The sequence below is a fragment of the Peromyscus californicus genome, unplaced genomic scaffold, assembly GCF_007827085.1.
Source record: "Peromyscus californicus insignis strain IS unplaced genomic scaffold, ASM782708v3 Scaffold_22__1_contigs__length_63687245, whole genome shotgun sequence".
Taxonomy (NCBI): domain Eukaryota; kingdom Metazoa; phylum Chordata; class Mammalia; order Rodentia; family Cricetidae; genus Peromyscus; species Peromyscus californicus.
In genome coordinates, this window is record NW_026294525.1 from 60,623,260 (window position 1) to 60,637,263 (window position 14,004).

Genomic DNA, 14,004 nt, shown 5'->3' on the forward strand with positions numbered 1-14,004 from the left:
TGACATTAAGTAATGGGTTTCTAACTATTATAAAACATAAAACAAAATGGCTGAGAAAGTCATGGGACCCAACCCCTAGACAAAGAACTACAGGCAACCAAGGAATTCTGAGAGAGGAAGAATTAGTCTTTCGCGGGGATGAACCCCCTAATTGGTTACCCAACACCAAGTGCTCAGCCCTGAAATCATACACACACAAGCAACACTAAACTGACTCAGCAGGTCATATTCATATAGTTATGCATACATATGTAATGGGGGACTGTCTTTGATTATGTGTTGCTCTGATTGGTTAATAAATAATGTCGTTTGGCCTATGGAATGGCAGCTTAGAGGCAGGCGGGAAATTCAAAGGGAGAGACAGGAAGAAGGCGAGAGAGATACTAGCCAGCCGCTCCGTGTAATGGGACACAGGTAAAGTCACGGAACATGTGGCGATATATAGATTAATAGTTATGGGCTAATTTAAGATATAAAAGCTAGCTAACAAAAGGCTTGAGCCATGGCCATGCAGTTATAATTAATATAAGCCTCTGTGTGTTTACTTGGGTCTGAGCAGCTGTGGGACTGGCGGGTAAGAGAGATTTGTTCCAACTGTCGGCTGACACAGGAAAACTTCAGCTACACATATGTAACAATATTAATTAAAGAAAAAGAATCCATGAGTTTGCAGGGATAACATTGAAAGCATTGGAGGGAAAAGGGCAAAGGGAGTAATTACTGTAATTAAATTACAATTTAAAATGATATTTTAAAAAAAGAAAGTCAACCTAGTCTCAATTCCCTTTTCTTTACGGACAAAAACAGCATACCTTTTGTTCAGACATTTGTGGGTTTAATTGGCATTCTCTATTCACACAAAAGTACAGAAACTATAAAGTGGCTCAGGAGTCACAAGGGAATAGAAAACATCTCCATTCCATCCCACTGAGATCAAATTGTAACACATGCCTTTTAATCTAGAAGGCGAAATGCTCTATGGATCTGGAAACAGGAAAATGTAAACTGGGAATTATGGTTCTATTCTATGCAGACTGCTCACAGGACTTTAGGAACTGGTTACAATAAGAAAAGAATTCCATCATTAAGAGCCTCAACAATTTGGTAGCAGTGGGAAATAAAAAATCAGAAAGTTTGTGGTCCATTTTACCCCATCCCACCAATGGAATGTCTGAGTTAACTAATAACTATAACAATTTATCCACTGAAAACAATCACGAGACACCAGCTGAGTCTAAAAGGGAAGATAAACCACAGTAAAATTAAAGCTGATAAACATGGTTTACTGTCTTACCATACATTTCAGTTTGTTTATCTTGGCACTTCTCCCGCACCTGTGATTGTGTATAATATCCCTAAAAGAGGTAAAACTACTCAGAGCCAGGCACTATCCAGACTGTAGCTAACACCTACTATTCATCAGGTACCATGCTGGGGACTGGGGTTACACACCGGACGAACTTGCTCTCAGACAACTTAGTCTTTCCTACTTGCTCCAGAACCAGCCTGCCACATGTAGTGTCAATTTACTGACTTTCTGTCCTTATAAAAATGGGACAGTAACTAGAAGCATAGCTTTAACTATGAAAACTGGTTTCTGGTGTTACCCCACAGGCTTCCTTATGAGAGCATAAGGAAAAAGGAGTAATAACATTCAAATATTAAACATGGGAAATTACATAATAAGAAGAGACTTGCTGGTGAATTTTAAATATAATTAGGACTTAGTGGGGTTTGTGCTTTTTAAAAAGGCATGCAAAAAGCTCCCAGGAATGCTGAGTCACAGTTAGGACAGCACAGCCATGTGTACATGTAAAATGAACACATGTTATTGTATTCAGCCCACATTTTCTCTTAACTGGAAAGACTTTACCTTCGAGCTGGAAGAAACCAAGGCCACAAGCACATCATACCTGGACACTTGTCTATTTGAACAAAGGGAATGGGTATCAGGAAGACACGGTGACACAGTCACCCCATCTGCCCCAAATCATTCCACACACCCACCACATACAAAACAACAGTTATCCATCTGTTGTAGAATATTATTTGAAGGTGTGTTACTTTTGTTTATGTTGCATTTGTTTAGTTCTGTGAAGCTGTGTTACTGTTCCTGTCTAAAACACCTGATGGTCAAATAAAGAACTGAACGGCCAATAGTGAGGCAGAAGAAAGGATAGGCAGGGCTGGCAGGCAGAGAGAAGAGAAGAAATCTGGAAAGATGGAGAAAAGAAGAAGTAACCAGAGAAGGTGGACTCCAGGGGCCAGCCACCTAGCTACACAGCCAGCAATGGAATAAGAAAGGTATACAGGAATAGAGAAAGATAAAAGCCAAGAGGCAAAAGACAGACAGGAATAATTTAAGAAAAGCTGGTAAGAAGCAAGCCAAGCTAAGGCCGAGCACTTATAACTAAGAATAAGCCTCCATGTGTGATTAATTTGGGAGCTGGGTGGCGGGCCCCCAAAAGAGCAAAAACAACAACAACATCCACCCAACTAAGAAAAGAACAAAAGGCTAAACCATCTCAGATGTGGTTCTTAAATACAAAGCTAAAAACCCCACAGTAATATCCCTTATGCGGCCTTTTCAGGTATCTAAATCTGCTCTCTTAGTGCACAGATAAAAAGACAGAGTTTTATAGGTCCCAAATACACCTAAAATCATAATAAGTTATTTATCAGTAACAGCAAGATTTTTTTCACTTTAATGTGATCACAGACCCCTAGGAAAAAAAATAAAAAAACATCTCTTTACCCCCTAGGTCTTTTAAGAGAAAAGCAAGAAACAGTTTTTAAATTCAAGTATAGAAAAAATCTCCTGAATTCCCGAGTCCCTTTAAGGCTTTTTCAGGGGTGCAAGCATGTCCTTTGGATGTCTGTTACTTGTGGAAGCTCACCAACTTAGTCCCAGATTTGCACCTACCGTTTCCTGGCTGTCCTGGCAACACACGGCTTTATCTAGCTGACTGTGCTATGAAACTGCAGGTCCCCTGAGCTACATGGGATGGCAGACACCTGTGATCCCTGCCTCTGGGAGGCTGACGCAGGAAGCTCACAAGTTGGTGGCTAGCCTGGGGTACAAGACTGAGACTCGTAACAGCAGACTCTTGTCCTCTTGCATACTCTAGAGCCATTTAGCCCCCACCCTTGGCACTGGGGACAAAACCTAGTGCCCAGTGCATGCTGGTAAGTGTTGCACCTCAACTGGAAGCATCAGTATTTCACTTTGTTTTGAGATAGGGTCTCACTAAGTTACATGGGCTGCCCTGATCTCACTGTAGCTCAGGCTGGTCCTGATTTCACTGTAGCTCAGGCTGGCCCTGAGCTTGTAATTCTCTGCTGCAGCCTCCCTAGCAGTCAGGATTACTGGCCTATGCCACCAGATCCTGCTCCTCTTCTCTATGTCATGTGCTATACCCCACTGCACTGCTTTCCTTGTCCTGATATATCCATTAGGTCTGTTATTTATCCCTGATTCAAATCCACTCTCCACACCGTCTCCAAAGTGACCTTTCTAAAATGCAAATATCAGCAAGCACACCACTCTCTTGATTACAATCCATCTTTGAAAGGAAAGGTCACAGTGCCTCACCCAGTCTCTTCTAATCTTGTCCCCACAGGTGTGTGTCTCCTGCCCCCTCGCTATCTTCTCGCATTAGATGCACAGAATCCCTTCTGGGTTCTCCTATGGTCCAGATGTGGCTTGAACCCGAACCCCCCCAAACCCCACCACACACACACACACAATGGCTCACATGCTGGAGCCTGATTCCCGGGTGTGGTGATATCCTGGATTCTCAATGTGGCCTTGAAGTGGTGAACTCTAGGGGCGGGGCCCGGTGGAGGGGCGGGGCCCGGTGGAGGGGCGGGGCCCGGTGGAGGGGCGGGGCCCGGTGGAGGAGTGGCGGGATGAATGACTTCGCAGTGAATTTTAACATGAAGAGTGAGCCTGGCCCTTCCCTGGTCTCTTGGCTCCTGTGTCACCACGTGAACTCTCTCACTTCCTGTCACTGTGGCGTCTGCCGTGAGCCGCTCCCCAGAACCAGACAGCAGCTGATGCCACGTTCCTGCGTCTCCAGAACTGTGAGTTAATAACACACTTTTCCTAAAGTCTGCTGCCTCGGACATTTTGTTACACCAGTACCACGGGGCCTAAGACAGGCCTCTAGAAACAGTGTACAGGCGAGAGGTCAAGACCACTGGAGACCTCCTACAAACCTGTGAAGGACGTGTTTATGGTATAGATCCTATCCCTCAAACAAGAGAGCCAATACACAAACTTTTAAAGTATTGAGCATTTTACAAACCTTAAAAGTCAGTAACAGGAGTGGCTACAGTTAGACCTCTGAGGCATTAACAAATTCATCTTGTTTAAATACATTCATCTGGCCTCCCAAACAGTAGTGGGCGCTATTGCAGGGAATGGTCACATGAAGACACACTACTCTGCCGTCTCACTTCTCGGCGTTATCACTTTGACTATTGAATGCTCATCCCCGCCTCCCACCAGTCAGCTCCTGGGACCTAACAGGAGTGCATTTTCCAAAGCTTCCAATTACTATGTCCGTGAATCCACCACAATTTATTTTGTACGTAAATGAGGAAACAGAGCTAATTTTTTTTAATTCATGTAGTTCAACATGTGTGAGGCACCTGGAATGTTGAGGATTGCTGTGAGTTTGAGGCTATTTTAGCCTATATTGACCTCTAAGAAAGCTTATGCTATAGAGTAAGATTGTCTCAAAAAAGACACCTACACATACACTAAATAAAATGTAATAATTTTTTTTCAATGTACTCCCAAGCTATCCACCCATTTTTAATATTTTTAATTTGTTCTTTGAGAATTTCATACATACATATGATGTATTTTGATTATATTGTCCCCTACCAACTCTTCCTGGATCATGCCCTGTTCATGTTCCTCTGCCAATTTCATATTCATTCTCTCTCTCAGTTTTTATTAGTGGAACTACATTTAACATTTGCAACTGTAATTTCTCTCCTGTTTAGATAAATGAAAGCTGGTAGGCCTCAGAACTTCAGGAAAAACTGGGGGACGATGAAGTACCTGAGGATGAGCAGACACAGAGAGGCACGTGAACGTTAAACAAGCTTGTCATCGTTTCAAACGTACTGACACCTAAGCTGCAGAAGAGGAGGGAGGCTTCGAGGGCCTCACAGAAGCCGTTTCTGCTGGTTTGGGCATAGCTCTGCAGATCTAAAAATGAAGCGTTGACATTTTAAGAGCCTGGTTACAGAGTTCCAGTTTAAAGGGCACACACACACCCTCTCCGAAAACACGAGTGGCAGTTGCCATGACAGCATAAGGCAGCACCTACCCCGCCTTTGTTATCCTGCTGAAGATGCTGTACAAAAACATACTCATGGTAGACTCTTGACTAATTAAGTGGGAAAGGTTAAAATACATTTCTAGAGCCACGTGGGTTTCACCTGTGCCTGGACTCAGGCGAGCAAATGCTGGTATATTAATAAGTAATAACTAAGTAGGATTCAAAGTAAGACCAGCAACATATCTAAGATTGAAAAACAAGGGAAATGCGTTGATCTCTTCCCTTCACCATGATCGTCTGAGAAGCTGCATCTTACTATTTTAATGGGATGGTCCACTGGGACCCCACGACTGAGCTATCCAAGTCCTGTTTCACCAACATCCTGACATCCTTTTGTTCTTTGTCCCGTCGATTTCAACTCAGACTTCCATGTTAAGTAGCTGTAGTGAAGAAGAGTGGTTTCTAAATGAGTTTATCTCCTTCTCCTGCCTCAAAAATGAAGAATAAGAAAGGATGCTGACGGGAGGAAGAAGGGAGACAGGGCACCTCCAGGGGTGCGACGGTACTGTCTCATGCTCTTCCTCTCTCGTCAACCACCCACGCCCTGCATGGAAACCAAGCACTCAGTACCCTTCCTCTCTCGTCAACCACCCACGCCCTGCATGGAAACCAAGCACTCAGTACCCTTCCTCTCTCGTTAAACACCCACAACCTGCATGGAAACCAAGCACTCAGTACCCTTCCTCTCTCGTCAACCACCCACGCCCTGCATGGAAACCAAGCACTCAGTACCCTTCCTCTCTCATCAACCACCCACGCCCTGCATGGAAACCAAGCACTCAGCACCTACCAAACAAGCAACACATTGACGCACCTGATCACATTGGTTTAAGACAGGGAAATGAACATCTCCTAAATGTCAACAGTGCCAGACACTGGCCTAGACACCGCCCACACGACCCCACTGGAATCCTCCAGTGGCCCATCTTAGAGAAGAAACTCAACAGAGTGTGTCTTATCTGGGAACCTCTCCCGGTCACAACCCCATGCTTTGTCCTGATAAAGAAGACGACGTACGGATGATGACCACGACGGCACCTTACTGCGCACCTGCTCCAGACACCGTGTGAGGGATGCTGGCTCCCTCCCGGCCACCCTCCTCGGCAGCAGGTGCTCTGCCTTCGCAGATGAGGTACCTGAGCCACGTGGTGTTTTAGATGTACGTTCAAGGTAACAACCCAGCAGGTGGTGTGACTTGAATACAGTTCTGTTTACTAAATTTACTAAACTCCCGTTTATCGTCCAAGTTATTAGCAATGATAGGGTCACGGAGCAAGAAGAGCCTAACCCACCCATGCTCTGGAGCAGTGGTTCAAAACCTGTGGGCTGCAATCCCTTTAGAGGCTGCAAATCAGATATTTACATTACAGTTCATAGTGGTAGCAGAATTACAATTAGGAAGTAGCAAAGAAATGATTTTATGGTTGGGGTCACCACAGCATAAGGAACTGTATTAAAGGGTTGCAGCATTAGGAAGTTGAGAACTACTGCTCTGGGGGGTCTTGTGGTAGACCTGAAGTCTCCCAGGTCAGGGTAGAGTTCATGGAGGGAAGCCAAAGGGTGTAGTTTAAGGCTGCTTCGTCCTTTCTGCCACCCCCACAACTGTTCCCAAGACAGTTTTCAGTAAAGAAAGCAGGAAGAATGCTTAAGTGTGTCAAATTATACTAGGCTGGTGATAAGACTGGATATTTTCCCTAACGAGTCACCAAACACACGCTCCGTGAGTGTCACGGATACGGAGATTTTCTAAAGATTTAATATGAGGCCAGTGGGTAAAGGCGCTCACCACCAAGCCTGATGACCTGAGTTCAATCTCTGGGACCCATATGGTGGAAGGAGAGAGCTGACTCCTCCAACCTGTCCTCTGACCTCCACAACATGTGTGTTGTGGTGCATACAGGCGTGCGTACACACACACACACACACACACACACACACACACACACACACACACACACACACACAAAGCCCACCCCACATAATAAACAAACGAAACTTTAAAAGTTTTCCAGGTTGTATGTAGTACTTACAATTTTATAACTCCGTCAGAGCACCTAGAACATGGCTGCTGGCCGCTCCTGTCCTGTTTATGTTGACTCTGCCCCAGCTGAACAAACCTACAAATTACAACAGATGAGTATAAGCTAAAGAAGGAAGCCCCTGCAGTGACTCCAGGGGCTCACCCCAAGCAGAATGCACTTCCACAGCCATGGCGACACAACTGTGCATTTCCATTACCAAAGTGTGAAACTATACAACAAGGAATGCAGGAGCCCGGGGTCGGGATGCTTGTCATGAAAGGCTGGAGACCCACCCTGAGGCAGGGAAACTGCTGAGTCCAGAGCATTGACTCAGGTTCCTCAGGTCCTAACGGTCCTCTCTTCTCTCATTCCCAAGTCTACTCCAGCTACTCCTAGGAAAAACCCTGTCGGTCAACAGAGGAAGGCAGATGGGCTGCCAGCGCCACATCACCCCGCCCCAGGAAGGCTGAGTGGCATTCACACAGGCACTAACTCAGACTCCTGGCTGCAGGACGGCCCATTCCACACATGCCCCCCTCCCCTCAGAGATTCGGGGTGGTCTGTTCTCCTGTTCCCATGGAAGGTAACAGGGCAGGATCAAGGAGCTTATTTCCTTTTTAGATGTTTTTCTACCATCTAAAGTATCTTCCTTTGATGACTATGGATAATCTTATCATTTATTTTTCATAAGCTATTTGGAAGGTCAAGTGCTACAGGAGCAACAATTACGGGATTCTTACAGGGCTGCAGACAAGCTCCCTAGAGCTTGCTTTTACCTGACAGCAGGGGAAGGAGAGAGAACAGTATGCAATATTAGCTACACACATTTAAAGTTAAATTTCCCAGATAAAATACACAGTCACTATCACCATAAAAAATTAACCATTATGGGGCTGGAGAGAACGCTCGGTGGGTAGGAACATTGGGTTTTTCCAAAGACCTGGGTTTGGTTCTCAGAACCCACATGGCAGCTCACAACTGCCTATAACTTGAGTTCCAGGGGATCCCAATGCCCTCCTCTGGCCTCCTTGGACACCAGGCTAGCATGTGGTACATACACACACATGCAGTCCAAGTTCCCACATACATAAAGGTAAAATTATTTAATACATAAAGAAAAAACATTGTGGTCCATGAATGAGGCTTCATGGGATAGGAAGCGTCCAGGTCTGTGGAGAGCAAAGCCAAGCCCCTGGAAAGGTGGGGAAAGGAAAGAGCAGGGCTCAGTGCTCAGTATTACCACACACTGAGTGATTCTGATGGCCACAGTTCAATGCAAGAAGATCAGGCGGGAGGAAAGGAGGCAGGAGGGCAGGCCAGGCCAGGGCAAGCTGCCCCCCCCCCATTCCAGAGCTCTGTGGCCCTGAGTCAGCTGCACCCCCATTCCAGAGCTCTGTGGCCATGAGTCAGCTGCACCCCCATTCCAGAGCTCTGTGGCCCTGAGTCAGCTGCACCCCCATTCCAGTGCTCTGTGGCCCTGAGTCAGCTGCACCCCCATTCTAGTGCTCTGTGGCCATGAGTCAGCTGTCCCCACCCCTTTCCAGTGCTCTGTGGCCATGAGTCAGCTGTCCCCCATTCCAGTGCTCTGTGGCCATGAGTCAGCTGCACCCCCATTCTAGTGCTCTGCGGCCCTGAGTCAGCTGTCCCCACCCCATTCTAGTGCTCTGCGGCCCTGAGTCAGCTATCCCCCATTCCAGTGCTCTGAGGCCCTGAGTCAGCTGTCCCCACCCCTTTCCAGTGCTCTGTGGCCCCAAGTCATCTGACTGGCAAGCCAGTACAGGACACATCACAGTGTGCACAAACCCCAGTGTGCACCAGTTTATGGGTGCAGACCCGGGGGTAGGAAGGCCAGCTGACAGTTTAGGACAGAACTACATGGGCTCGCTCAGTCCTGGCTCTCTGGATCCAAGGAGGCACCAAGATAGCTCTAGTGCCAGCCGGAACAAGAGTGGAGCCATGCAGTCCCTGGACACGTCTTGGTGGCCCCTGGCATAGCTACCCAGTACAAACTTCTGTAGTTTGGAGGAAATGTCCTCTGCCAAAGGCCCATGCATGAAAAGCTTGTTCCCAGAGCAGGGTCACCGGTAGGGAGGTAGGCGGTGGGAATCTAAGGTATGGAGCTAGTCAGAGGTTACATCACTGGGGTATACGTCAAATGGAGCTGGGACCCTGGTTTTCCTCGTCTTTTTTGTGTCCCAGCCACGAGACGAACAATTCTGCTTCAGTATGTCCTCCTCGCCATGATGTCTGGCTTTGCCACCAGCCCAGAAGCAGCAGGGTCTACTGACCATGGACTGACATCTCACTCCCGAAAGGGGACAAAATGAAGTAGACCTTAGAGTCTGAGCCAGTAAAGGCTCCAGGGAAAGTCATGTCTGAGGTCAAACCAAACCAAGACACACACAAAAAAACCCAAAAAACAAAAAACAACCCACTTTTCTTTTTGTTTCAACTGAGACAACATTCCAGTCCTCGCCATGCAGACTCACACACTGCAAGAGGCCACAGTGCTCCGTCACTGCGCCCACCAGCCATCCTTCCAGGCCAGGCTGCTTAAGGGTGCACTGCAACATTTAGTCATGGGGTTCCACAGAGCGGGCAGGTAACAGCGCTTATGTGCCCAGGGGTGAGCAGGGGTGGCTGCGTTCTCAATGACTGACTTGGCCCTTGGTCTGACAGTGATACAGGTTTATAAAAGGTACATAAATGAATTATGTGGGGCTATGTTCCCATGGAACATACAAGTTATATTAGGTTCAGGAGATGCTCCTGGTGGTCCTGCCAGGTTCTTGACATTTTAAGGGTAAAGGATCCCCTAGAAGACCTGAGAACTCTATTTCCCCATACACACCTAATTTGGCACCATTTCAGGAAATGCCTTTCGGTGATTCCCTCCTTCCAGTGAAATCTGGCTTAACCACACACCCTGAACTGGCACATTTCCTCAGCCACTTCTCCCCATTAGCCACCCCAGGTGTAAAGTGGATGCAAGGTCTTTAAGCATCAAGATCCAGGATTCAGTTTCCGAGAAGGCACCTGATCACGAGAGCTGGGAAACGGAGCTGTGTATTCGCATCCAGCTTCAGCTGGACATGGGCAGTACTGGTGTGGAAATGTCCTGCGACCTCTCCCATTGGAGGCAACATCTCAAGCACTAGGTTCTCTAGCCCGCAGTACAAACCAGTGTTTCAGGTCTGCATCCGGGGCAGAGTCTATCTCCTATGTCACTGTTTTCACCTTTGTGTTGGCTCATTTTCTCAACTTGACACACGCCACAGTCATCTGGGAAGAGGAAACTTCAACCGAGGAACTGCCTCCATCAGACTGGTCTGTGGCAGTCTGTGGGGCATTTTCTTGATTGCTGACGGAAGTGGAGGGCCCAGCCTTCTGCAAATGCTGCTATTTCTGGGCAGGTGAACCTGAGCTGTGTAATAAGGCAGCTGAGTAAGTCCCTAAGCGGCGTTCCTCCACGGTCTCTGCTTCAGTTCTTGCCTTAAGTTCCTGCCCGAGTTCCTGCCCTGACTTCCCTCAAAGATGGACTCGGATGTGCAAGCCAAACAAGCCTTCTCCATCTCATGTTAGTTTTGCTCAGTATTTATCACAGCAACAGAAAAGTTAGAGTATACATCATAATAATCCCACATTTCATCATTTCTCTTTCCTTTCTGTGTGAAAGTCTCTCACCTGGCATAAATGGAGAAGTCTTCCTCTGACAGGGTATCAGAGAGGTTAATTCCATATACTTCTTTCATGGGCTGGACCATATTCTAGAGTTTTAAAAACAGGAATTGGTTAGAATCATCAGATATTCTCCAGGTATCTCCAGAGATGAAGAAAACAAGTCTAAGAATTTTACTACAAAAGCAATGATACATTTTTTTTTTCATATTGCTCATTCAACTTCAGCTCATGGCTTTCAGAAAATTTCTCTGTTGGGAGCAGTGGCTCATACCTATAATCCTGGCACTTGGGAGGCTAGGGCAGGAGGATTGCAGTGACTTTGAGGCTAACGTGGGTTACACAGAGAGTTCTAATACAGCATGGTATGGAGTGAGACCCTGCCTCAAAACAAAAGAAAACTACATCAACAAAAACCCAAACACACACAAAACTATGATTTCTGTTTCTTACTAAAATGATTTAGTTTAAGGTTTAAAAAAATATGCTAAATAAACATGGCTGCTGTATCTACTGCAGGAGTTGGCAATTTCTTTTTTATTTTTCCTATCCAAGGACAGACAGTAAATAGTCTAGACTTGTGGGGATATATGGCTCCTGTTCCTACTACCCAACTTTAGCGTATAATGTGAGCCACCATAGGCAGTGTAAGCAAGTAGGCACGGCAGGTTTCCAACATAACTGTTTTCACAAACAGGCAGCAGGATGCATGAGGCCGATGTCAGTTCATTGTTGAGTTCTTACCTCATTGTGACTTTTAGCTATTGCTAGAAAGCAGTTTTCGTCCAAGCTAGATTACTAGGTCCTCTGTGGCTCTGCCCACTTGTTTTCCTTACTATATTAGTAAATTGAATTGGACAGGACTCATGTCCCCTGGGGTCATTCAAAGGCAGGTCCAAACCCTGCATGCCAAGTGCCCCACGGGAGAATAAACAGGCAGGTCCAAACCCTGCATGCCAAGTGTCCGGCGGGGGAAAAACAGGCACCAAGTGGATGCGATGCTCAAAGACAGACAAGAAGCTCTGAAAACTCCTGAGGAGGTAAGAAGTTCACCACGACAAAGAGGAGCAAAGCCCAGAGATGTCCAAGGTCAAAGCAGAAGGCAGCCGTCCTAAGGCTGTGCCTGGAGCACCAGATTAGAAAAGCATGAGTGGGGAAATGTGACATTTTCCTGCTCTTGGCCTTTTAAGTGAAAGCAGGATTTTAAAGATCACTTTCCAGAGCCTCGGGCTGGCTCGCACGTGCATCCTGCCCCCGCACCTCAGTCACTTTGGCACTGTCCCCGGGGTCGGTCATCTTCACGGGAGTGGAGCGCTGAGACACGGAGCCCTCATCTTCCCGGTCGGTGCCGGAGTCATCCTCAGAGCTGCTGGACACAGCCTCCTCGCTGGGGGGCGGCGGGGCGCTGGCCGCTGTCTTCCGCTGCAGGACGGCTTCCTCTCGGTTGCTTTTGTTTCTTTAAAAAAGACAGACATGAGTGTGACGCCTCTTCAGGCTGCACCCTTAACCTTCACTGTGGATGGCCCACGTGGGCCCATGGCCACGTCCGAGTGAAACCCGATAGCGTGTGAGACACTAGTGTCTGGATTCAAGTCGTGCTGAAGTGGAAAGGCTAATACTTATCTTACACACACTGGAATTGCTGTAATTAAAAAGTAAGCCAAACGCACTCGAGGAGGGCAGAGGCCTTCTCACTGCTTGGCTCCTGCACCTTCTAATGGTGACTGAAATTGGGGTTTTCTACATTTCTAACTCAGTAAGGGACTGTGCTGGAGACCGTGCTGGCTTACAGAGCAGGATTTTACTGGCTGAACCACCTCCCACACCCCGCCACACTACCACTAAAATATTTCAATATATGTTGCTAAAAACACAGTCATACTTGGAAACATCTCAGGAAAGAAAAAAAGCAATGTCTCACCAGAGTTAGATACTGTAAAAAACAATTCCATTCTGACCTTCTCCAACTAAAACTTAAAGCTGACAGTATTTCTGTGCTACCCCCGTCCAGGTGGCTGGCTGCTTTTCTGTCCTGGGAACACCCTGGGTGAAAAATCCTCAACAAGCCCCCTTTTTTAAACTTCTCTTAACATCTGGTCAGGGCTGAATGCAAAGCCCTGGAAGGTCAGGAATTTAAGGCCCAGAAATGGTGCATCCAGAAAATGGTATATGACCCATGTATAAATTACACATAGCTAAAATCCAATTGCACACCATCCTAAATACAACTGGGATAGTGTATCTACAGTCTTGCCGTGACTTCTGGTGCAAGTTGAGGAGCAATGTTACATTGCAACTAGGCAGGTCAACTAAGGTGAACTTAGGCCCAACACTACACACGTCTCCAGTCTTGCAGTGGGAAGATGTAAACATGGCGTGTTCCTGTCATGTTGTTATAGTAATTTCTTTCTGCAAATAATGTTTTTAGCCACACACAGGAAACTTATCAAGTTCTCAGTTAGAGCACACTTGAGTTTACATTTAGATGCCAACAAAAATCAATACAATAAGTAGCGATTTTAATTAAGTGTTCTATGTTGAGAAACAAAGAAAGCCAGGTTATTGATAGATCATCTGTCCCCATCCTTACACCATATGTTATGCTCCCAATTTAAAGTGATAAAATATACCATGCTGCTGAGATTATCATAAATTCTATTTTCACAGTGGACATTTTAACGACCCTAGTGCGCTGCTACATGAGCTGCTGGTATACATGTAACAAACAGACTAAACTATGTGAGTTGACATTATTAGTTCTGATGGAAATACTACTGCAAGCGCTGCTATTTTACATGAATCTTTAAATTTTCATTCTATATGCAAATCTTACCCCAGTACAGATTTTCCGGTTTCATCTGGTTTTCGCACAGTAAATGGACTTGGATCGATGCCAACAGTCTTAGGCATAAAATCACTAGAAAAAGATGAAAAATGGTAAAATACTCTAT

At 46.2% G+C, this 14,004-nt stretch overlaps 1 protein-coding gene across 2 annotated transcripts in view; it reads right to left on the reverse strand.

The window, feature by feature from the left end:
• Positions 1-14,004, reverse strand: part of Fig4 (FIG4 phosphoinositide 5-phosphatase) — a 114,884-nt gene that overhangs the window by 21,327 nt on the left and 79,553 nt on the right. For both annotated transcript variants that reach the window (XM_052751492.1, XM_052751494.1), the window contains exons 19-22: positions 13,887-13,970; positions 12,314-12,509; positions 11,060-11,142; positions 7,385-7,471 (exon numbers count right to left, since the gene is read on the reverse strand). In XM_052751492.1, coding sequence (XP_052607452.1) covers positions 7,385-7,471; positions 11,060-11,142; positions 12,314-12,509; positions 13,887-13,970 — 450 coding nt within the window. The remainder of the gene's footprint in view (positions 1-7,384; positions 7,472-11,059; positions 11,143-12,313; positions 12,510-13,886; positions 13,971-14,004) is intronic.